We start from the raw sequence: 24,609 nt of genomic DNA, 5'->3' as shown, positions 1-24,609 counted from the left end.
AAAGACAAAAGGAGTAACAAAAATAACTTTAGTATTCAAGCTAAGATTCAAATGATAATTGAACAGAAAGAGCTACAACTATCCAGATGACTCCTGCAGAGTGAGGAGTCTCTTAACTACACAAGTAACCACAGCAGCAACTGTACCCTGTACTTTCTCTCCACTGGGTGTGTGTCTACAACAATAAACTGAAAAGTGACAAGGAATGATGGTACCTGGAGCTGTAAACCTATTTGATTTGAAGCAGGGAAAAGGAATGACTTTTATCTTTCCACACTCACACTCACTTAAGACTCACAAATGATCTAGGCTTTTGTTAACATATGTTCTCTCTGCCTCTCAGTTCAGTCAGAACCAGTAGAGTGCACTAATGAAGCAGGCTCTTGTGGAGACAGAACTCCCTTAATGTCCACCTATAAAAAACAAAGGTAGTCTGGGTAGGATTTTTTATTTCCACACAAGTATGGCAAGGAAGATCACAAGACATTAAAATCCCTTTCTAATCTAATGGAAGAATCACCATCTTGTTTTTACTATTTCTCTTCATAGTCTTTATTTCTATAATTGTTTTCTACACCTTAAATGTCACTAAATAATACCACTTCAGATTTTCAACTGTCTTCATACAGATACAAAGTAGTATATGGAAAGCCATAAGATTACTTTGGTAGATCTGTCCAAGTTTCAAATGTATGAAGTCATATTCATTATCAACAATATAATCATATGTAAGAACTACAGAAGCTTTGCTATAGATTCGGGTCACTGAATCTGCCAATTATCACTGAAGGGAACCTACCCCTTCCCATCCAGCCCCTTCCCTCAGCTCAGGAACAAGACAGCCAACATGATACAGTGCACACTGGAAAACCACAACTGGAACTCTCAAGTCTAACAAATTAACCAGAGACTTCCCCAACCAGTAGAATCTTATCTACAAGAAGCTATTTAAGCCTTACCTGACATGACTCCAAGCCGGCTGCAGCAGCCACATCACCCTCTGCGCCAAAAACGTCTTGCCTCAGTTTCCTGAAATTCCCAAGTAGGACAGGAATACAACCAGATGGCATCCCCAAACCTGGGTATGATCTAGAGTTCCACTGCCAGTAACCTTCCCTGGGATACCAGTCTGTTCCTGCACCTGCATTCATGCAGCAGCCCCTTTTCAGACCAACTCAACATTAGAGGACAACAAAATGCTCCTCTGCTCAAAAACTCTGAAGGTCCTGCTCTTAACAGTAAAAAAATTGTTAACTTTTAAAATTTGTTTTTAATTAAATAAAGTAATACTCAAACTAGAGACTCTTAAAAGATTTGAAAGATTACGCTGAACATACCTGAAAAACAAAGTAGTTACAAAAAGATGGACACATGCAACTTTAAAATAATACTTAGCAAATACTTTAAAGCTGCTTATAGGAATGATTGGTACCTCACCACACAGACTTCTAGTTCTGATGCTGTTAAACTTTCTTGAGATTCATTTGTTTGACTCATTCAACTATATAAATTAAACATTAATTCTTAAAAATTCTTCAAAAATGCTTACTGGATTATTAAAATTCACTGTATTCAAGAAATGTGCACCAGCTAAGAAATTATTTCCCAATAAAAAAATTAGGGTTTTTTGAGTAAGCTTTATTAAGCATTGCAAACATTTAAATTTATAGTAAATTAGAAATAAATAACCTGGTCCTTTCATAGGGATCTGAAACTTGTACTATTCTTTGGAAATCTAGATTAGTATCTAAAATAATTATAGTACTTTAATCAAGAATGATCTCTATTAATAGAAATATTAAAAAATTCAGAGAAATCAATTCAGACTACAATTTCAAAATAAATTTGTGGTAGAATTACTTAAGAATTTCACAGAATCCATTTTAGGGTGGTCTTGAAAAACAATTACAAGGAAATGTGTTTAGAGTTCTCTCCTGTTCAACATGATCATGTTTAGAACTTACCAATCTAAGACTTTGCAATATTACATTCTTTTTTTTTTTTTTACTAAAGATTTATTTATTTATTATATGTAAGACACTGTAGCTGTCTTCAGACACTCCAGAAGAGGGCATCAGATCACATTACAGATGGTTGTGAGCCACCATGTGTTTGCTGGGATTTGAACTCAGTACCTTCACAAGAGCAGTCGGTGCTCTTAACCACTGGCCATCTCTCCAGCCCTGCAATATTACATTCTTAATGGACAGAAGTCAATTAAGGTCATAGCCTCTGAACTTTCATGGTCTAACTCAGGGATTCTGAAACGTCAGGTGCCCACTGTTGGCCATTTCCGGCTGAACATATTCCTTAGCTGGATATCCACATACTAATACAGCCAGATACAGCCAGGCAGACATAGCTGTGGGCTTCATTTTATTCACAACATTCTTTCATCTTTAAAATTTATAGAAGGTATTTTTTTAACCTATACTTTTTCTCAATTTAATTATTTTTCCTGGTTTACCCTCCATCTTACCTTTTAAAGAACAGATCAGTTTTATGGATAAATACATACATGAGCTAATGTAAAGAAAGTAATTAAAAGTGTGGGGGAAACATTTTTAAGAGCATCTGAAAAAGAATGAAGAACTAGTAGCAGGTGAAGAGTGATAGCCAAGTACAGTACAGTTCAACACAAACAAGCATTTCTGTTTTCATCCCTCTTGCTGATATGTGAACTGAGCTGCCTCGGTTAGCCACCAACGCAGTCCATACACTCCAAGCAACATAAGCAGAGATTTCATAACTTGTCAGAAATGGCCCCTGTAGACAACTGTATGAAAACTGTTTCCATCTACTCAAATGCCCGTATCAGATTGCAAAAAAGCAAATGTTCTACAACTTAGGTGAACTAAATCTCTCCCCTTCCTCGGCTTTGACAGAAAACACAGCCCTAATCAACTACACAACTTTATTTTTTTTTTAGCACAGAAGGGATATTCTGACCCAAACCCTTCAAAATCATTAAGGTCTGTAATGTCCACATTTAAATTTTTTCAGCATTAAAGAGTAAGAATGATGAATCAGTTCATGTCCCCACCTCTTCCCCTTCATTTGTCCTACACTTTCCCCAAGACCAGAGTAACAATAGCAGTATCAGCAGTTCCACTCATCTGGCACCACTACTTCTGAGACTGTGCAATGAACAATGGGCACTTTCTCAGAACACTGAATACCTATTTTCCTTCAGTTCATGAGAATCGGGGCAAAATAAGTATACAACTTAGTGACAGAATACTTGCCTAGCACATATAAGCTCTTGGGTTTGAGACCCAATCATGTAAAAACAAGCAAACAAAAAACCTAAAATAGAATTGGTAATAAATGAGTATCATTAATGCTTACCACAGTAATTATTCTTTTTCTTATATTAAGCATATAAAATTTACCATACAATATACTGACTGCTCAATTCCAAAAGCCTGAAGGAATGGATGTTTGAAAATGCTCGAGTCACTCTTTTTCTTATTTATACATTAATAGCCATCTTTTCAAACTCAAGAATTCTTTCATTAAGCAGAGCTTAATGTTCAGTCCCTGAGTTGCGTGTGCACATGCCACACACCACAAGAGAATGAAGAACACTACCCAGAAATATATGTTGCTTCTATTTTTAGAACATGCTGTGGTTATGTCAATTTCTTAATAGCTGATTAAAGTATGCTAATCCTTAGCTTACTAAGTCTATTATAAAAGCAAAACACCATTAGGAAAAAGTGTGGTTTTTAAAAAGTCAGCAAATAGTTTTCATGCTTAAAATAAATTATTTTCATGGTACAAAATCACTATCATTTCATAAACTTGGCACCTTTAAAACTTCCTAAAAATCAGTTCAGGAAAACCTTTGCTAACACTTTCTAGACCAGCTATACAAAAGTATTCTTATTAGACTATGCTTGAAAAGTCAATTCTGAGAAAGGTGTTAACTAATGATTCTTAATTTTTGAAAGGCTATGAACCTCTGATAATAAAACCTGTGACCAGAGGGAACTGCCTACTTACAAATAAAAACTATGAATAATTGTAGGGGTTCCAAAAGCCCAAGCTAATCCTCATTCCTTAAAATTGGAAACCACAACCCAGGACAATTAAAATTGCAGCTCATGCTCATAAATTCAATGTGCATACAACAACGAAGACATCAGATGTTGGATTATAACCTAATAAACACTTTCCTGAGTCTTAAAAATATATTTAAAATGATGTTCTGAAAGAAAAGCACACTTCAGTTTTTCTTTTCTCATCTCAAGAATTAAGTTATTAACAAGGTGGCAGGAGAAGGAGAGGTATTAATACATGTGCTTTGTCAACCCAGCACTTCTGGGAAGTATCTAGCTAAGACCACTATCATCCGAACAAGCACTCCTAACACAAGGGCTGCTAAATCCAAAAATTTATTTGTTATGATACCCTGACCTATGCCCAACAGCCCCAGAGAAAATGATTATGTCATTAATAGGAAGAAGAGCGACTATTCTAACAGGACAGTAAGTTAAAATTAATTCACCCTAGAGATGAACCTTTTGTAACTAATTGCAACTAGATACCATCTACAAAGTTTGTGCTTGAGGACTGCCAATTGGGTTATTAAAGGAAAAAAAAAACCCGTAAATGTTTTAAATAAAATAAGTGTGAGATTTTGTGAGGGACGGTGGGCTGGACATAGATGCACCAAGGCCACTCAATATGGAACCTGGAAAACAGCGCCTGCAAGTTACTAGAAAGCTTTAACATCACGAAGTGGTAGGGTATCTTTTCTAAGCCAAATGCTTTTAAATTTTAAATTCCTTGTAACATTCTCACCTCCTCATTTTAAAAAGCCTTTGCAGGGAGCATGGTACTGTACCCTGTAGCCCTAGCACATGCAAAGCCTGAATTCCTTATAAGGGCAACCCTCAAGTAGTCTCATCAACTATGTGCATACAATATTTATTTCTGATACAAGGCATTAACTAAGAAAATGTTTTATGATTGGCTCATTACTGTTGATTCTTTATGAAAACAACACAGAAACCTCTTTAAGAATTTCTAGATGAATACCTGACTGGTATGTAGATTATGCTTTTGCAAGGGATGTGAACCCACCTTATGTGGAGGTTATATGCACGTTTACACTACCAGACATTCAGTTCTGACACCATATTCCAGGGCAGAGAATGTTTGTTCACTGAACTACAAAAATATGGGAAGCCATGGGAAGGAACCAAATGGAAGGAGTGGTGGCAAGGAAGTGGGCAAGTTTGGAGAAAGCAAGAAAGGAGGGGCAGGGCTAATAACACCCCCTGGTAACACAAAGTTGTTATTCCAGCTCTAAGTCACTCCAGGCTGAGATGTTCTTTGTTGCAAAATGAATCATTCAAGTATACAATTTCAGTTCTAATAAAATAAAAAAACAAAAACAAACAAACAAACAAACAAAAAACCCACAATGCTTACAGATCTGATACCTGAAACTCACTAGAAAGTTACTCAACTTACCTGGTGCTAATCCAGCAGTAGCAGGACTTCCCATGGATGGGTGAGAGAAAACTTGAGAGAAGGCAGACATATTTGACTGGGACACGTTACTCAGCCTGGAGGTTGATCCTCCTTTAGGTATAAATTCGCTTGCAGTAGGATTTGGTGTCTATTTGAAAATCAAATATAGGAAGTTAACACATTTTCGGCCCCCAAAAGACATTTGATCCTACTAAGTGTTTCTCTTCAGTATTCCTCACTAAAAACTTTTACTCAAAGAGTTTAAGTTAGTTTCAATACTTTAGTATAATTAACTTTCTTAGTGGAAATCTGATAATCATATCTCAGGTAAAAATGTTTGTGTGAAGAATTTAAACCTCCATAAAATGTAAAATGTGCAGGCATCATTTCTAAATCATCCTTATACATTTTTGAGAACTGGAGGTTGAGCCTACTTCAAAACTAAGCAGCAACTTTCAAATGTCTATCTTTAAACCACTTCTCAGGATAAGGATCAAAAGTGTCTTTCTTTCTAAATTAATCACTTCCTTTATTGTAAGAACAAACATTTCCCCAATATGGTATTATGCAAAGACAAGAAAACATTAAAGGCAAACATAAGCAGTAAAGGACAAGAAAAACAAAATGTAAAATGTAAAGGCCCCACTGTGTAGCATCTCAGCGACTCTACAGCACTTACCACGAAAGATTACATGGGCAATGCTTTCACAGTGGCACTCCCATGTAACTGCTTACATAGTCACTTTTGGCTTTAAGGACTACTAAAAATTATGACACTATGTATTAAATTCATAAAGCCTATTTATGTCCACTTGATTTCTCTCACAAGACAGAAAATAAAAAGATGACCTAATTATTATAAAGCCTACCACAACTTCCTTAATTGATATGAATGGTCTAAGAGTTCAAAGTACTATATGAGAAAGGAAACCAAATAAAAATTGTGAAATAATATTACTGGTAACTAAACTTAACCCAACCTTTTTTTTTTTTTTAAGATTTATTTATTATTATACACTGTACACGGTAGCTGTCTTCAGATACTCCAGAAGAGGGCGTTAGATCTCATTACGGATGGTTGAGAGCCACCACGTGGTTGCTAGGATTTGAACTCAGGACCTTTAGAAAAACAGTCAGTGCTCTTAACTGCTGAGCCATCTCTCCAGCCCCAAACTTAACCTAACTTAACTTGTGCTAACCTTAAGTTAGCTTACTATGAACATCCTGAAGTACACAGTAAAGTGCTTCCCATGCCACATCCAGGACTTGAAATTTTGAAAGGAATAAGCAGACCTAGTCTAAGATATACTTTCCAAAGAAAATTCTCTTTTTAATCACATAAAGGCATTAAGAAAAGAAAAATCTCCAAATACTGAAGTTTTCAAAAATAGTGGCATATTCATGAAGTAGATGGACCAAACTTCCAGAACAGAAAGCAAGCCAATGAGAGTTGGTGGTGCAGTGCCTCCAAGTCATACATTGGAGGCAAATGACAACTAAGAGGCACCAAGCTTTTAAAAGAGGAGGGGCAAAAGAACAGCTACTTGACATCTCATGTAAGAGTCCAAAAATGCACTAGACATAGTAACACATGCCTTTAATTCCAACACTCAGGAGGCAGAGGCAGGTAAATCTTGAGTTTAAGGCTAGCCTGTTCTACAGAGAGAATTACAAGACAGCCAAGGTTATACAAAGGAGCACCCTGTCTTGAAAAAACAAAAGTGGGAGAAAAAAGGAAAAAATGCCTAGGAAAAATGGCAACTTCGAGATTACAAGTCTACTGGAGAGACAATAAAATTAGATAGGGAAAGCCATATACTTAGTATATTCCTAAAAGATAAAATTCACCCCTCTCCATTATGCTGTAATTATACTGATGGAAATAGACTACCAGATTTCAAAGCTGAGTTTCTCCAATTTACATTTTTATTTCTTTCTAAAGCCTGTATTTTCTGTGTATGTTCGAAGAGGAAGGTGTTTGTGTTTGTACTTCCATGTGGAGTCAGAAGCCAACATCTGCTGTTTGACTATCAGTCAACAGCATTTTATAAGCATTTATAAAGCATTTTATAAGCATTTTATAATAAGGTTATTTTTAAAATGGCTTCTCACCAGACCTAGGATTCCCGGCTGCAAGCTAAATGGGCTGGCCCATAAGCCTCACGAATCCTATCATTCAACAACCCTTACACCTAGGATGACAAAAGCCTGTCATTACCCCTGGAAATTATGTGGGAGCTGAGGATCCAAACTTAGGTACTCATGGTTACATAGCAAGCACTTCACAAACCAAGCCATCCCCCAGCCCATGAAAGCCTATTTTTAAGGGTCCCTATAAAAAAAATGGAGAAGGTTCACTGTGTTTACAACATCAATCATCTATCAAAGGGCCCCAAACTCATTACAATAGAAGTTACTAAAGTTAACACACTAAACTGCAACCAACAACCACAGAACCCAACACTCACTATTAAAACAGGTGAAAAGGTCCTAAAACTAAACTCTTCATCTTTCTTGTTCCTCTTCTTGAGTAGGTGGCTTATGAGTTGGTTTAACTGTGAGCACTTGAGCTCAGAAATAAATAAGGTCAAAAGAATACAGGAATAAGTGTATGGGAGCTACTGACACATCATGTTAGGCAGGACAGAAAAGTATCCTGTCCTTTATTCCTAACTCATACTATTCTCATGACAAAGCTCAGGAAGTCTGCCAATATAATAAAAGGTTACATCAGGATAATGAAAATGTAGCACCTAAACACAATAGAATTGCAAAGCTTTAGTAAAGGAAAAATCAAGAACTCTGAAAGTAAATGGATGGAATTTCAAAGAATTATACTGACTGAGGTAACCGCAAATCAGAAAGACAAAGGCCCCAAGTTCTTGCCCATATGTGGGTCCTAACATGGGATCTTTAGACATCAGTATTTAACTTGGAAGCCAGGAAACTAGGAGGGGGCCACTGGGAGTATGAGGAGAGTAGAGAGATTTTAAAGGAGGGGGGATAATAGAATATGGGTGATATGAAGTGGAAAGAAAATGGGGAGGAAGGTGTGGGTGGGGGAATGAGAAGGAGACTCGAAGGTGAGGAAGCAATAACATTACATAGGCTGGAAAAATGGGTGTGGAAACTTATTTTATAGGCTTTCAGATGCACTCCCTCCCACCCCCAAGTTTATAACAAGTCATCCTACTCGGGGGACTGTGCTCCTCCTCCCAGAAACTACAGGTTGCCAAATAGGCCCAATGCCAGGTTTGACATTTTGCCCCTCAAGTTGTTGCTCAGGGGTGTTTGGGGTACCCCAGAACAATGCAGGCTATTCCCACTGCCCTTGGCAACCTACCAGAACTTGATTAAGTTAAGCCCCTATTACTGAAGACATCACACATTTTAGTCACAGGGCAGAAAAAAATCAAGCTAGTACTGACCTAGAAGGTAGTATGTAGGCTGCTGTGGAAGAAACATCATCCAAACTGTTGCCCCACAAAGGATCCTGCATGTTACAATAACAACTATCCTGGAAAGATATGGCCATGAGTACAACAGCAGAGTAGCATGAATGTTGTGGAATAATTGCTTTCTGATTGGTTATATGGCCCACTCCCCATGAGAAAATCCATGCTAGGTACTGTAGATCTGGTCAAGGACTATAGCTATGAGTTTATAGTCCCCAAAGGTGAACTTATTATCTCGATACAGTATCAAACTGCTCTCTAAATGAGTATCTCTAGCTGCAGATTAGTGCTCTCAGCCCTCAGAGAAGCACCTCTGTGTAGTGGATATAATATGATTAACACAAACTCAGAACTGGATAAAGTGCAGCAAAAAAGTAACAGTGAAGTGCTCGGCCATAAACAAGAAATCTACTTCACACCACCTCCTCCTCTTCATCTGAGCGTCAAGAGGAGGGGATAGAGAAGACTGGGGAGAAATAGTATCTTCTGGACAACATAGAACCAACTCAGACTCACTCAGGACCTCATTGTGCTGTGGTGACCTACATAAGACCAAACCATTCAACATTCCAACAGAGAAGGGGTTCGCAAGTCCCCACCTTAGGACAGCTGCGGAAAAGGAAGACTACTACTTCTCTTTAGGAATGTGCTTCAATGAACTGCCAACTCCCATTTGTATATGGGCAGCAAAACACTGGACTCAGTGGATTATTTAAAAAAAAAAAAAGATTGAGATGTAATTGAAAAGAGGGATTAGAGGGTTGTATACATGATGAAATCATCATAGAATAAATTTTGTAATAGCATTTTTAAAAATATTTAATTCTTTTTAAAAGATTTACTACTTAAGTCTATGTAGAATATGAAGTTTCTCCTTTTACATATTAGGGGCAAATCCATAAGTAAAAACATCTAAACCTTTCTGTATTAAAGTAATTATATATAGCTAGGTGGTGGTGGCGGTGGCGGCAGCAACAGCAGCAGCTCACACCTTTAATCCCAGCACGTGGGAAATAGTGGCAGGTGGAGTGGATCTCTTGATTTGGAGCCACCCTAATCTACAGTGAGTTCTAAGACAGCCAGGCTACACAGAAACAGTCTCAATCAGTCAATCAATCAATCCAAACGGGGTAGGCATGGGGAGGAGAGATAATTACAAAGTCCATTTCTAGGTAGGTGTGGTGACACGCACGCTATTAGCTTGAAGCCAACTGCTCTACAGAGCTAGTTCCAGGCCAAGTGTGGGTACAGAGTAAGACCCTGTGCTACACACTAAACCTAATTATTTAATACACTGAGGGCTCATCTAAATAATTTAGTGTCTGTCATTCAGATATCTTCACTTTATCTCATTAAATTCCTCTGTGTGTGTGTGTGTGTGTGTGTGTGTGTGTGTGTGTGTGTGTCTTGATGTAAAAAAGCAATATACTCCACACATCCACATTTATCTTTTTGTTTTTAACTATGTGTGAGTAAGTGGGGAATGTGACATCAGAGTGGGTGCCAGCAGAGGCCAGAACATCAGATCCTGAAGCCAGCAGAATTACAGGTGGCTGTGGGCTGCCCTACATGGGTCCTGGGACTAGTACCTTAGCACTTTATAAAAGCAGTAAGTGCTCTTAACCACTGAGGCATCTCTCCAACCCTGCCCCACCTCCAATCTTCTTTTTCCTATTCATTCTGCTCTGAGTTTGCTTTCTTTGGGTGTGACTTATCATTTGGTTCCTAGTTTGTAAGGCTGAAGCTATCTATAGTCACTTAATGTAAAAACCCATCTTTCCCAAGAGAGACATTTGTTTTGGAAAACTCCCCTATTGCCAACTTAATGGTATCCTACATTTTTTGATGTATGTTTATTCAGTTTGAAACATCTTCCAATTTCTTTTTATTTCTTCTTTGACCCCTAATTAATTAAAAGTATGTCATTGATTTCTAATTCTAGTATGGTCAAATCATATTTTATGATTTGAGTTCTTTTACTTTTATTGAGATTTGCAGAATAATCCAGAATTGGTCTTTATTTTGGTCTTGATATGTATATACATATACACACACACACACACACACACACACACACACACACACACACACTCACACTTGACTGTTGGCAGGCAGAATATTCTATAAATGCTAACTAACTAGGTCAACTTGGTTTTTAAGAGTTGTTCAACTCTCTTATTTCCCACTGCCTTCTTATAAAATGAGAAAACAGCCTTAACATCCCTATCATTATCTGTTTCTCCTTGCAATTCTATCAGGCTTTGTCATCTGTTATTAGCTAAATCAACAATAAAGAATGATATGTCCATCCCCTTAACAGCTAAACGGTATACTGCACCTCTTGGTATCATTTTATTTGGTGTTATTTTATGTTCCAAAGTCTAGCTTGCACCACATAATGTATTAATGTCCTACCTTTCTTTTGAGCAGGATAGTGGATCTTCAACATATATCTAATGTAGGTTTCTTTTTGTTTGTATGTCTATGTAACATATTTGTAATCACCTGGGGTAGGGTGGACACACCCTCATGCAGCCCAGTAAGAGATGTATGGACTCTTCTTCTACTGCTCTAAAAAGAAATGTTCTCACTGAACCTGGAGCTCATTGTTTTTTGGCTACGCTGGCAGGCCAGCAACCCCAGCATCATACCTGCATCATACCTATCCCATTAGGCCCAGTGCAGGCAAGTACTTTTTTTTTTTATGTAGGTGCTTAAGGCTATGATTTCAGGCCCTCATGCTTGCACAGCAGGCACTCTTTACAAACAGTGCCAACGTTCCTAGTGTCTGTCTAAAACAAGCTTCTTACTAGCATTATTATAGCTTTTAATATCCAGTATGAAACACTGTCCATTACTGTGATGTTCAGACAATGTAGATTTAATACCGTTAGAAACAGGGTTGGGTTTAAAGCCAACACCTGACTTCTGGTTCCATCTAAGTAGCCCCCACACTGACTCTGAGTATTTTTTCATTTATCTCTTGATGGATTAAGCTAAACTTCTGTTCTTCTGTTGTAGCAATTCCCTCAGGTTTTCAAGTATCTTTAGATTTTCACAAATGGTCTTATGTTTGTTGAGGCCACCATAACCAAACATTGGACACTACAAACAGAAATCCATTTTCTTTTTTTATCTTTTTCTTTCTTTTTTTTTTTTTTTTTGGTTTTTCGAGACAGGGTTTCTCTGTGTATCTTTGGCTGGCTGTCCTGGAACTCACAAATCCGTCTGCCTCTGCCTCCCAAGTGCTGGAATTAAAGGCATGCGCCACCACCGCCCGGCAGAAATCCATTTTCTAAGTCTTACAAGCTAGACATCCAAGATCAAGGTGGTCCCTACCTCCGGGTTATTCCTGAGGCTCTCTCTTCTAGACAGCTGCTTTCTCATTGTATCTCCCCAGATCTTAATTCTGTACATCAGATCCCTGATATTCATCCCTTTATTATAAAACTAATCCCTTTATTATAAAACTAACAAGTACACTGGCCTAGGGTTTCACCCTATGACCTCATTTAGCCTTAATAATCCCCAAAAGGCCTCATCTCCACATACAGTCATGTGAGGAATTAGGTGTCAATATATATGAATGGAGGACAGACGGGCATAATTCAGTCCACAACACTATCATCCAGCTCAATTAATATCTCAGATATAACAGAAGGAAAGTATAATTTCCATTTCTCCCTTCTGACTTTTACTATTGTCATTTTTAAGTTATAAATCCTACAGATTTTATAATTATTTTGAACAGCCAATTCTCTTTCAAAAAGAAATGAGCCATTTTTTTCTTATAATTTACTCATACTATTTCTGTATCAGTTGTAGCTATTTAGATTCTGCAGAGAAGGGAATCCATGGGGATTTACTTCTGGTGGTAAAATTTTTGTTTACTTGTTTGTTTTTTTACCCCCAGGAGGAGTAGGTCTGGCTATGCAGCCCAGGCAGGCATCCTTCCCACAATCCTACTGCCTAACTCTATGTTGGGGCTACAGGTCTTGACTCTTCTGCTTTTGGGTGTCTGAAAACAATCTCGATTTGTTTTTGCAGACCAGGGCCTTGCACATCCTAGACAGGGCTCTGCCACAGACACCACCTGTTGTTTTGCTTCTTGAAATTTTTTAATTTGAAATAATGGGTCACAAGAGAGACTGCCTTTACCAGAGGCAACAACCTACATGACCATAGCACATCTCCAAAAATCACATAATTAGGCCTAATGTAATCATTTTAAACTAAACTACAAATCTAACTTGAGTTTCACCAAGTTCTACAAGTGTTCATTTGATTACATTTTCATATTTTTCCCAAATGCAGAACTTTGGTATGGCATGTTTTTCTGCTTCCTGTATATTAAAGATACTATTATACTATCTGCGCTATGTGTGGTAGCACACACCTTTAATCCCAACACTCAGGAGGCAGGGAGAGTTAATGCGCTCTCCAAGCTGGAGGCCAGCCAGGTCTATATGAGTTCCAGAACAGCCAGGGCTGCATACCAAAGAAACCTTTTCTCAAACAAATGAAAAAGAAAATGCTGCTACACTATCTGATAGTTTCCATTGTTTCCAGTGGGAAGGAACACAAAGCTGTATCTTCCCCCAGCACTGTTAGTCTGGTGCAGCTTAGTGCCCTTTGTTTACTGTTTTTTGGGTTGTGGTTCTGGGCTAATTTCATCTATAGGCTTAAACTTTTTATCAGGTTCAGAAAATGCTTGCCCATAATTCTCAAAATGATTTTTTCTTTACAACTCCATCTCTCTTCAGGAACAACAATATACATACATATGTAGTCTTGTCTTTAAGTCCATTCTTCTATAAACTCCAACTGCTCATCATTCCTATCCAATCTCTTTAACTTTTATTGATCTGTTGTTGAGTTTCACATCATGCATCCCATTCCCATTCATCACCCTGTTTGCTCATATCAACCCTTTGCCCTTGCAACTTATCCACAAAATAAAACACCCACAAACAAACAATAAAAGCTATAGTATGTCACAGTGTGTCCCACAGTACATCCCTCGGTCCACACATCTTCACTTGCAAATGTTTGTTGTAATGAGTCATTAGTCTGTTTTGCTATCTCTGGTTTCTATGCCATCATCAATATTGGATCCTATACCTGGTTATCCTATTGTTGCCCTGTGTCATGAAGATCCTGGAGCTTTGAAATAGCACAAATCTCAACATTTTGCAGATGATATAGATTTTGGGATGGGCCAATTAATTTGGAGCCCTGGATCTGGGTCAGGGTGGCAGCTGAGCTAGTCAGTCTGACAGTTCTCCACACAACCAGGGCAGGCTCTCTACCACTGCTCTCTGGCTATAGGTCACCAATGCCACCATCACACTGACAGAAGACAGTCACCTCTCCTGTTCTCATGCCCTCAAGGCCAACTCACTGGCACCTATGCCTCCAGAGCCAGCTCCACTGTGTTGCCAAGTCAAGGTGTGGGGCATACTCTTCTAAACACTGTAGCCCGCAGGGATCTGGGCCTTCTTTCTTGCTCTCATACCTTTGGGACTTGCTCACTCATGCCTTTACCATCAGGGCCAGCTCCACTGCATTGCCCAGGCCAGGTGCAGGGCCAGCTCTCCCTGGTGCTACAGCCAGTAGAGGGGGCAGGACAGTGCTCCTGTTCTCATGACCCCAGAGCCAGCCCTAGACCAGTGGCTGCCCAGATGAGGTTCAGGGCTTCTGAGGCAGATGGGGACGGATACACACACACACACACACACCCAGACACACACACACACACACACACACACACACACACACCCAGATGAGGTTCAGGGCTTCTGAGGCAGATGGGGCAGATGGGGACGGATACACACACACACACACACACACACACACACACACATACCCCAACTCTGTGCCCATGCCACCCAACAGCAGACAAGTGGTGGGGCTGTTTCCCCTACAACCCTGACACCAGGGCCAGCTCCACTGTGTTGCCTGGGCGAGGTACAGGGCCTACTCTCCCACAGCAAGAGATGGAGCCAGCTCTCCAGAGGGAGCCAGTTATGCAAAGCCCCTAGATATCTATGTGGTCCCCAGCAGCTGCCCCATGTGGTCTCTAGTGGCAATAGGGGCCATGAACTTTGACACTGATCCCTACCACTACATAGCCATAGACATGGCCCTCAGTAGCAACTTGGGCTGGGACATCACCATGGCCCCAGTTGGGAGGGACTTGGCACTCACAACAAGCTCCTCCTCTCCACCCTCCAGTCCCATCTCTCTTCATAATGCTCAAGCTGCTCCACTTTTCTTCTTCTACCATACTACCACATACTTGCAAATTGTGGTGGCTCCCACTACAGGCTGGCTGCGCAGTTGGTGGGCCCCTGGGTGACATCCTCCATCCATGCTGTGTAGTATGATGACAAGTGGATGTCTATGGCCCACCTGTGCTGGAGAGCAGGTCTGTGGGTGGCATGGCATTTTGCAGGTCTCTGTCTTCCTCCCAAGATGTACTGCCTAGATTTGATTTGGTTTGGTTTGATTTTTATGATTCCTAGGTATAACACTACATTGGCCACCAAGCCAAGCATCAAGCTAGGATGACCAAATGAAAGCCATCTGCTCTGCCCCTGACTAATATAAGAACACCACCACCACCAAGGTGTCTCTTTGCCTATTGCTGGGGTGGGGTGAGTAGGTTGTCCGATCTCTTTTTCACTCCAGACACTAGCTTTAAGTTCCAACACTTTAATTTCCTTATCTAGAAGTTTAACTCATCTTCCCTATCTGTACTGACATGTTTTGTCTTCCCTCTTAGCTTTCCAACATTTGAAATGGGATTTAAGAACTGTCTTGACATTTTGTTCTGCTAACAACTTTGGCATCACTTCTGGAAGTTTTGATTACTTCTTTTCTATATGAGTCTTTCTTACTTTGCCTTTATTGTAGACAGAATGATAAATTGTTCTTTTATCTTGTTTGGTGCTATATTCTTAGACATACTTTTAACTTGTGTTTCCTGTTGTGCTTAAATTGCTTAATATGTAGTTAGACAGGTCTTTTAAAGTCTTACTTTAAGCCTGATTAGTAGACCTGGAATAACATTCACTCTAAGCCCAATTTGGTCCCAGGACTACGGCAAATGCCCTTACCCATTTAATACTTCATGAATTAACAAATCTTCCTTGTGTTGTCTGGTGAAAACAAGACCTTTTCCAGCGTTATGCAAGCTCTGGGAAGTATTCTTTTGAGTATATGGGGGATGGAGAAGGGAACTGGGGAATTTTGCCTTGCTAAAATGATCTTTAGAAACATAAAAAGATGAAGCCTTGAACATGAGGATCTGTTCAGTGCCATTCACAATCTTTTGGTTTTTAGAAGTGAAACACACACACACACAAATAGCAGAGTAAATGGAAAAGAGAAGTCAGGGCTACCCAAAGCCTGCAAGTCTACATTGCCACAAGATGTTTTCTTTCTTTTTTTGTTTTTTTGAGACAGAGTTTCTCTGTGTAGTCCTGGCTGTCCTGGAACTCACTCTGTAGTCCAGGCTGGCCTCGAACTCAGAAATCCACCTGCCTCTGCCTCCCAAGTGCTGGAATTAAAGGCGTGTGCCACCATGTCCCACCCACGAGATGTTTTCTTAATGGCTTACTATTTCTCCTTGTTTAAAGTGTATTAAATATGGTTAAGATTATCAAAATATACTAAACTTGTGGATTATTCGAGCCAAGTTTTACCAATTAAGTAAAATGCATGGTGTCTCTTCACAGCAATAGCATAGTGACTAAGACAGAAGTAAGTGACAGGTATTTTTCTCCTGTAGCCCCTCCAACTTTTCCGTAACAAGCCTATGTTCATTCTGCTTTAGGGGAAAAAAAGTGGAGGGTGGGGGTGTGTGAGAAGGGGGTTAGAAATAACAAAGAAATACCAACAGGGATCTAGCAATAAGGATTATGGTACAGACAACAGTGTATAGCACCAAAAGTTATGTGGGCTGATGTATTTCTAACTAGCATGGATAGCAGAAGTAAAACAAAATAAAAGTTTAAAAACCACCTGGGCAGTGGTGGTGCACGCCTTTAATCCCAGCGCTTGGGAAGCAGAGGCAGGTGGATTTCTGAGTTTGAGGCCAGCCTGGTCTACAGAGTGAGTTCCAGGGCAGCCAGGGCTATACAGAGAAATCCTGTCCCGAAAAAAGCAAAACAAAAAACAACAAAAAAAAAAAACAAAAAAAAAGAAAGAAAGAAAGAAAGAAAGAAAGAAAGAAAGAAAGAAAGAAAGAAAGAAAAAGTTTAAAAACCATAGGCAATGATAAACTGCTATGTTTTAAAGTGGCTTGCTCATACTTACAAAGGGGACTGAGAGTGTATATACACGCAGATATATGACAAATATAAGGGTTCGTCAGAAAATATTTGCAAAAATGCTGCCTCTAGGTTGTGAGAAGACTGAACGCATTTTTTTTAATTTCTCTTTTGTACTTCTCTCACATCTGAATATTTTCAAAAGCATACTTTAGAAAGTTGTAAATGGTATATAAGATTACACAAAGCCACCCACACCATTCTATTTTATTTGCATGTCTTTGCTAAACAGTGGTAGTGTGCCAGCAATCCAAATACAATTGGAACACGTCAAATGAGACCAGTGGCCTCACTGTGCATTTAAGAAAGAACTTCACACCTATCACGGCCATTCTTACTTCAAAGCCTCTGTAAATACATACAACAATCCTCCTAATAGTCACAAAGCATGCCACCTAGCTCACTGTCAGAGGGAGTCTCAGTAGTATGCCATCCAGAAAGCCAGTACCCCAGGTATTCGAGAAGAATGTCCCATGCAGGTACAACTTCATCGACAGGAACTGTGTGTACATTCTATCCACAATGACTAATAGTTAACCCTATCTGTCCCATTCCACAAAAAAAGCAGATTTATTTAGAAGCACTTTTTCCTAACCAGGAATTCAGCTATATTTAATCCACAAAATACATTAAGACTTTCAATTCTTTCCACAATGACATTTTGTCATAAAACTATACCAAGGATAAGGTTAACAAAATATAAAAAAGCTCTACATTTCAGCACTCACAGGCCAAATATGCACCTGGCTAATTCTCACTCACAGGGTTTGGTCATTTAACAGTACATGAGCCATTCTGAGCACAATGGCTGGTACTGTAGGCACAGACATAGGTACTGTGCTTCAAAGTTCACAGGGCAGAATTCCACAGAGAATATATCCAAGTGCAAGTCTCTATTCCCAAGAGCCCAGAACAACCATGACTCTTAACACAAGTACCTACACACTATACTACCTACAATTTGCCTACATGGCTGTGATATAAATAATTGAGTATAGTACAGTTAAGTTCGAGGGGGAAAGCAGGTGTCTAATGCTATAACATCAGACTATAGAGTGGTTTAAATATGAAAGGACAAGTTAGTTAAACCAAGTTGGACATAAAGGGTATGCCAAGTAATGTCAATGTCTAAAAAGGAGGTTCAAAGGCAGGGAAGCCTGAGGAGCATGGTCTTTCAACAGGCTTTGGTAGTAAGCTAGAACATGGGCAGAAGACCTCAACTTTTCTTCCTTAATAATAAACTGATGGGCAAAGATGAGAGGAGCAAGATCAGATAAAAAAAAGAAGGTACTTAAGAGTAAGACGAAGAACAGGAAACAAAGTAAGAAACCATCAGTAACAGTAAAAATGAAGGTAACTTAGAAGGACACAAAGAGTTCTTAGTGGAAGAAGAACATGACAAAGACAGCAGAGTCTAGAGGAAACCACAAAGGAGACCAGACACGACACCGACAGGTATTTATAACCAAGCTAGGCAGTGCTCACAGTTATTTATGACTGTGTACAACTGTGTTGTTTGAGGGAGAATATACTGATACTCAGTTCAATGTTCTGGGCCATACACATAAACAGTTCCTATAAAAAGCTAATAATATACTATATAAGAGTGACTACAGGAGACTAGAAGGAAGGATTAGGGAATCAAATGTGATTAAAGCAGGCCAAATACTGAAGGTGTGCGACCTGCAAAGGGATCTATAAGGAAGCAAGAGAATCAAGTGGGGCAGGGAGAGAACACTACACTATGTGCTGCTGTACAGGAAAAATGTAATGGTACAACCAAGTCATGTGCTACATGCATGCTGCTACAGTAAGCACGTTTATTTCTCCCTGCCCTACTCATTGTTCTTCATTGTTGTTACCCTACATAAGAGTAATCAGCAGTGACCAGTGCCACATTCAGCCACCACACCACTTTATTAGCGCTCTCCTGAAATTACACCAGTGACATTCTATTTCCCTTAGTCTGCTCTTCATTAGCTTTGTATTTGAAAACCCTTGTCTTTTCTTTTTGCCCTGGCCCCTAACCCTCCTTCTACTTCTGACACTAACTCATCTTTCTTCTTCATAGTGCAGATAGAAAGTAGAACGAGCCCAAAAAAGAGATGCATGTTGCAAATAACGAAGCCAGAAGTGGAGTCATCTAAGTAATAAACCCTTTGCAACTGAACCGAGACACCAGGCATGGAGCTACAGAATTTTGTATTTGCCCTTCTGGGTTTCAGCCTTGTCTTGGTCCAGTTTTTCCTGGCTGTGCTCCCACTTTTATGGTATATTCTATGCCATTATGTTGGAAGTATATAATTTGTTTTCTAATTTAAAAAAAGACAGTTAAGAGATCATTGTGTCAGAAGAGCCTTTGGTCTTTTGAACAGTGTTGAAATTGTCAAACACTATAAGGGCATCTAAAATTAAACTAAATCTATCTGCATCATGATATGGCCATGCCTATGGATGATACGGAGAAGAATGTAGTTGGTTGAATAAGAAATGTTCCCCTACAGCAGTGGTTCTCAACCTTCCCATGATACAGTTCCTTATGTTGTGGTGACTTTCCACCATAAAATTAACTTTGTTGCTATTTCCTAACTGTAACTTTGCTGTTAAAAACTGTAATGTAAAATATCTGATATGCAGAAGGTATAAGGCTACCCCTACAGAAGGGTCCTTCTGTTAAAAAAATACTCCCCAAAGAGGTCAAGACCCATATGTTGAGAGCTGATACACTACAGGCTCATGCACTTGAACACTTAGCTCTAGCTAGCTGGTGGTACCGTTAAGGAGTGGGGGTATAGAATCTTTAGAAACTGGAGCCTTTGATAAAGGAAATATGCCACTAAGGGCAGGCTTTGAAATTTTATAGACTCACCACGTTTCCTGTTCTCTGCTTCCCATGTGTGTAGATGAAAATGTTATATGCTTGCTGACTAACATGCCCTCCTCACTGCTAATGTACTCTACCCCTCTAGAACCATAAGCCAAAATGAATCCTTTCTTTACTAAATTGCTTTTGGGCATGGTATTTATCACAGCAACAAAAAGGTAACTAATACAAATGCAATTAATTTCTAACCAGTAGGTAGCCTTATCAAAATTATTTTCAAGTGACTGGTGAAAGTGCAATCTTCAGCTAAGGGATGAATGAAAAGCATGAAAGTAGCTCACACAAGTAGGAACTAGACCCCAAATCTGCTGCACAGTTGCCTAGACATATGAACCCTTTCCTTATGTAGTACTCTTTCTTGCTGGTTACCAAAATAATAGGAGATAGACATGGTATATTTATAAGGTAGAAGGAAGAAATCTTTCTATAGGAAGTAGTTCTTGAAAAGCCAAATGGAAGATTTATGAACAGCAGTAAAGGCAGATTCCAAAGCACACAGTACAAGGAGAGAACACAAGATATTACAAGGAAGGGTCTGAATAAGAGTCTCACAGGTCCACTGGCCATTACTTACTGGGAAACAGCAAGTTGGGTAGAGTCAGGGAAACGGAATGGGTGAGGTGGAGAGGGTGCTGAGGAGATGGAGGCAGAGAGCACTGCATTCACGTCAAGGGATTGCAGTCACACTGCAGTTTCCTAACTCTCCAAAGTCCGAAGAAACCTAACCTAATAATATTTGACCTAATATAAGCAAAGTCTTGCATTTATTAATTCCAGTCTAGTCCATCAATATCTACAATATTCCCATCCCTGGGCCCTAAAGACTAAAACCTACCTGAAGTAGCACTAGAACTTGGTGAGTAATTGAAGACCTAAGCTTATCTAATGAGCTTCAAAAACTTCTCTGAGCTCTTAAAAGAAGCACCAGTTAGAGAAAGCTAGCATTCACAGAAGGATTTGTGATCCATGAAACTCTAACATGAGCCTTCTTATGAAGTACTTCTCAAGAGGGTGAAGTTGCATCAAAGGAGATACTGACAAGTAGACAAGGAAATCAAATGTATCCTCTTACAAACCTGCCAAGGTCCAGCTTCAGCGTGAGGAGGGTCCTGAGAAAGGCAGGAATGGAAGTGGTGCTGATTCAAAAATGACTCAGAGTCAGTAGTAGATGCAAGCTGTCAATTCAGGTGCTCTCTCTGTTCTCTGAGGATTCTCATCATTTTCCTTCTTTTCCTTTCTGACCAGAGAGCCTAAACCCAGTCTTTTATTTTTTAAAATTACATCATCAAGGCTTTGGTCATTGTTCATAATATTTAAAAATTCTTAAATTTACATAAATTCTATAAATCCCAGATCAATAGTCCCAACCCTTGCTTCCTTAGAGCAGAAACTAAACACAAAGCAAAAGCACATTTCCTCACAGGCTTTACACAGCCTGTTCTTCACGGCTAGCTGGGCACACCTCTTGCGGTTTCTTGGTACAGCAGGTAGTAGTCTTTAGTAACTATTTTCATGTAAAACAGAAAGAAGATATACTATAAAAACTAAAATGATTCTTTACAAAGTTTTAAAATTTATGTTAAGTAACACAGTTAGCTCTCTAATGTCTCTAGGCATTACCAACTCCAATTCTTCCAAGTAGCCAGAAGAACAAAGTACTAACTTTTTATATACTTATCCATCATCTTTTAATTCTCTAATCTTTGCTTCCTATTCTAGCAATTCTAATGGCCTCATATACACTCCTTCTAATAACATTTGTTTCTAAATTATACATAAGTCTTTCTCCTATAAGATAAATCCATCTATAATTCACTCATTTTATAGAGTCATATTTTTTTCTATCCATGCCTTTTCTTCTTGAGACCACTTTAACTTGTCCCCAAGTTCACCCTGGATAATGAATGCAGCAGTCTGGACCGGAGGGTACGTGTATCTCCTCATGATTCCAAATTCAAGGCCAAGTCTGGTAATGAACTATGTCTACAAAGGACCATGTAGGCTTTTATGGCCTCTCTGGTTATGTTGTCTAGATCCTTTCCCATGGTCCTAAAGGTCAAGCAGAAGGCCTGCTCCTCCACCTCCACAGCCTCATGACCACCCCCACCTCCATTCCTCATTCCTGAGAACCGCATCTGTTTCATTTATTATGGCAATGAAGGAAGTATATTCCCCAGAAAGAGAGATTGAAAGCAAAGTAGTAAAGACAGCAGATCAGCTTCATGGCAACAGTGTCCCTCAGCACATGTGGGGACCGCGAAGATCAACGGCCTGTGATGCTCCAGGGGCAGGAACCATGTCACACCTCCCCTTATGCAGCCATGCCAGACCCAAAACAAACCCAACAGTCTTCATGCATTTCATCATTTTATCAGATAAGATACTAACAAAGTAATGCGCAAAACTTATGGTTCATAATTATTTTAAAGCTTCTGAGGCAACATGAACATGGTTTTAATACATCAATACTTTTAGGCAAGTTCTAATTTCTAATGCCACAAAAATTTTGTAGAGCTTTACATCTCTCAATCCTGTCATTCAAGTAGGCATCAGATTCTTACAAGATGAAACATGGTCACCAAGCACACAGCGGGCAAACATCCAACCATACACATAAAATAATTCTTTTTTTCTTTTTTTTGTTTTTTTTGGTTTTTGTTTTTTCAAGACAGGGTTTCTCTATGTAGCCCTGGCTATTCTGGAACTCACTCTGTAGACCAGGCTGGCCTCAAACTCAGATATCTGCCTGCCTCTTCCTCTCAGGTGCTGGGATTAAAGGCGCGCGCCACTACCGCCCAGCTAAAATAATTCTTATAAGAACTAAACATCGCCCAGCTAAAATAATTCTTATAAGAACTAAAATAAAGCAAACAGGTATGAAGAATGAGACCAATGTCAGCTTCTGGTTCCATAAGCATACACATGGTGTATATACCCATTCATGCATGACACACACATCTATGTATGCATATGGTTTTAGAGTAATTACTATAAAATTACACATAACTGCTCAGTAAAAGAAAATCAAAGTGATGTTTACAATAATGACCAAATAATTTGAGGAAAAAAAAGTATAGCTTCAAATAGTACACAATCCAATAAAAAAAGAACAAGCAGATTAAAGAAAATCATCCAAAAGAGAAAAACTTTTAGCTAAGAACTACCAGAGAACAGTGAGACAGTATATTTCCTCCAGACTGAACAGTGCTTCCAGGGAAGCCCACATTAGCACCATCTCCTGAGAGAAAAGGAACATTTCCAGGCTCCACTTACAATGATACAGGGTGACAGAGATACCGAGACTCAGTAACATGTTTTAGTGTCTGTGTTTTATAAACCACCTTCCTCCCAAGAAAAGCAAGAGCCCATCCAAGTAAAACACAATGCATATAGACAGACAGGATGGCCCAGAAAAGGAAGCCAGCAACACATTGCTGGCTGTTCAGACATGGGCTGAAGACATGGCTCAACGGCTGAGAACACTGATTGCAATTTCTGAAGGTACTAAGTTCAAATCCCAGCAACCACATGTTGGCTCACAACCATCTGTGAGATCTGACGCCCTCTTCTGGTGCATCTGAAGACAACTACAGTGTACTTATGAATAGTAATAAATAAATCTTTTTTAAAAAAGAATGTTCAGACACTTAAGTGAAAGGTATAAATAGGTCAGAATCATGAAAACCAAAAACAGGAGAGGTACTACAAGCAGATTATCAAAAAGCAGGGATAAAAACAGACAGTATGATTAAAAAAAAAACTCAAGATTTAGATCTTGATTAATTACAACTGTTTTTTTTCCTAAAGCAGTTTTCCGTTTGTCAAATGGGGAGAACTCAACTGTTATATTTAATACAACAGTAACGTATATTGTCAGATTTTTCATCCTTCAGTTATCAGCAGGAAAACCTCAGTAGTTCTCATCCCCTAAGAAGTAGTACTACATTCACAGTACTAAAAGGCAAACATTTAGTTTTGCCAATTGTACTTGTGCACAGCTTTAATCTCAGCAGTTGTGCTATGTGGCCATCTCCTCAATACCCAATCCATGCTGTGTACCGAATCTCAATGCTCAACCTCTAACAGTTCCAGGGTTGGGACAGCCAAAAAAAAAAAAATTACAGAAAACAAAATGTTTGGTTTAAAGAATGAATAAGAAACTGGGCATGGTGGCACTGGCCTTTCATCACAACACTTGGGAAGCAGAAACAGGTGACTTTCTATACGTTCACCAAGTTTCCACACAAGAACTTCAAGATGGAAACAAGAAGAAAAAGCTTTACACTAAAGCAAAGAACTTGATGACAAACTAAGTAGAGTGAACAAGAAACATAGGCAGGAAGCTGGGCGGTGGTGGCGCACGCCTTTAGTCCCAGCACTGGGGAGGTAGAGGCAGGTGGATTTCTGAGTTCAAAGTCAGCCTGGTCTACAGAGTGAGTTCCAGGACAGCCAGGGC

General features: G+C 39.3%; 1 protein-coding gene and 1 non-coding gene across 2 annotated transcripts in view; both read right to left on the bottom strand.

Annotated features, from left to right (window-relative positions):
* Positions 1–24,609, bottom strand: part of Pan3 (poly(A) specific ribonuclease subunit PAN3) — a 123,272-nt gene that overhangs the window by 53,801 nt on the left and 44,862 nt on the right. Inside the window, exon 6 of the mRNA XM_031391203.1 lies at positions 5,482–5,629. Within this exon, the coding sequence (XP_031247063.1) occupies positions 5,482–5,629 (148 nt within the window). The remainder of the gene's footprint in view (positions 1–5,481; positions 5,630–24,609) is intronic.
* On the bottom strand, positions 15,448–15,590 carry LOC116071766. Its single transcript, XR_004111135.1, has one exon. It is a non-coding gene; the product is annotated as a small nucleolar RNA SNORA48 (small nucleolar RNA).

The sequence above is a fragment of the Mastomys coucha genome, unplaced genomic scaffold (assembly GCF_008632895.1).
Source record: "Mastomys coucha isolate ucsf_1 unplaced genomic scaffold, UCSF_Mcou_1 pScaffold22, whole genome shotgun sequence".
Lineage (NCBI taxonomy): Eukaryota > Metazoa > Chordata > Mammalia > Rodentia > Muridae > Mastomys > Mastomys coucha.
Note: the sequence above shows the minus strand (reverse complement) of the source record. Positions and strands in the feature narration are given on the sequence as shown.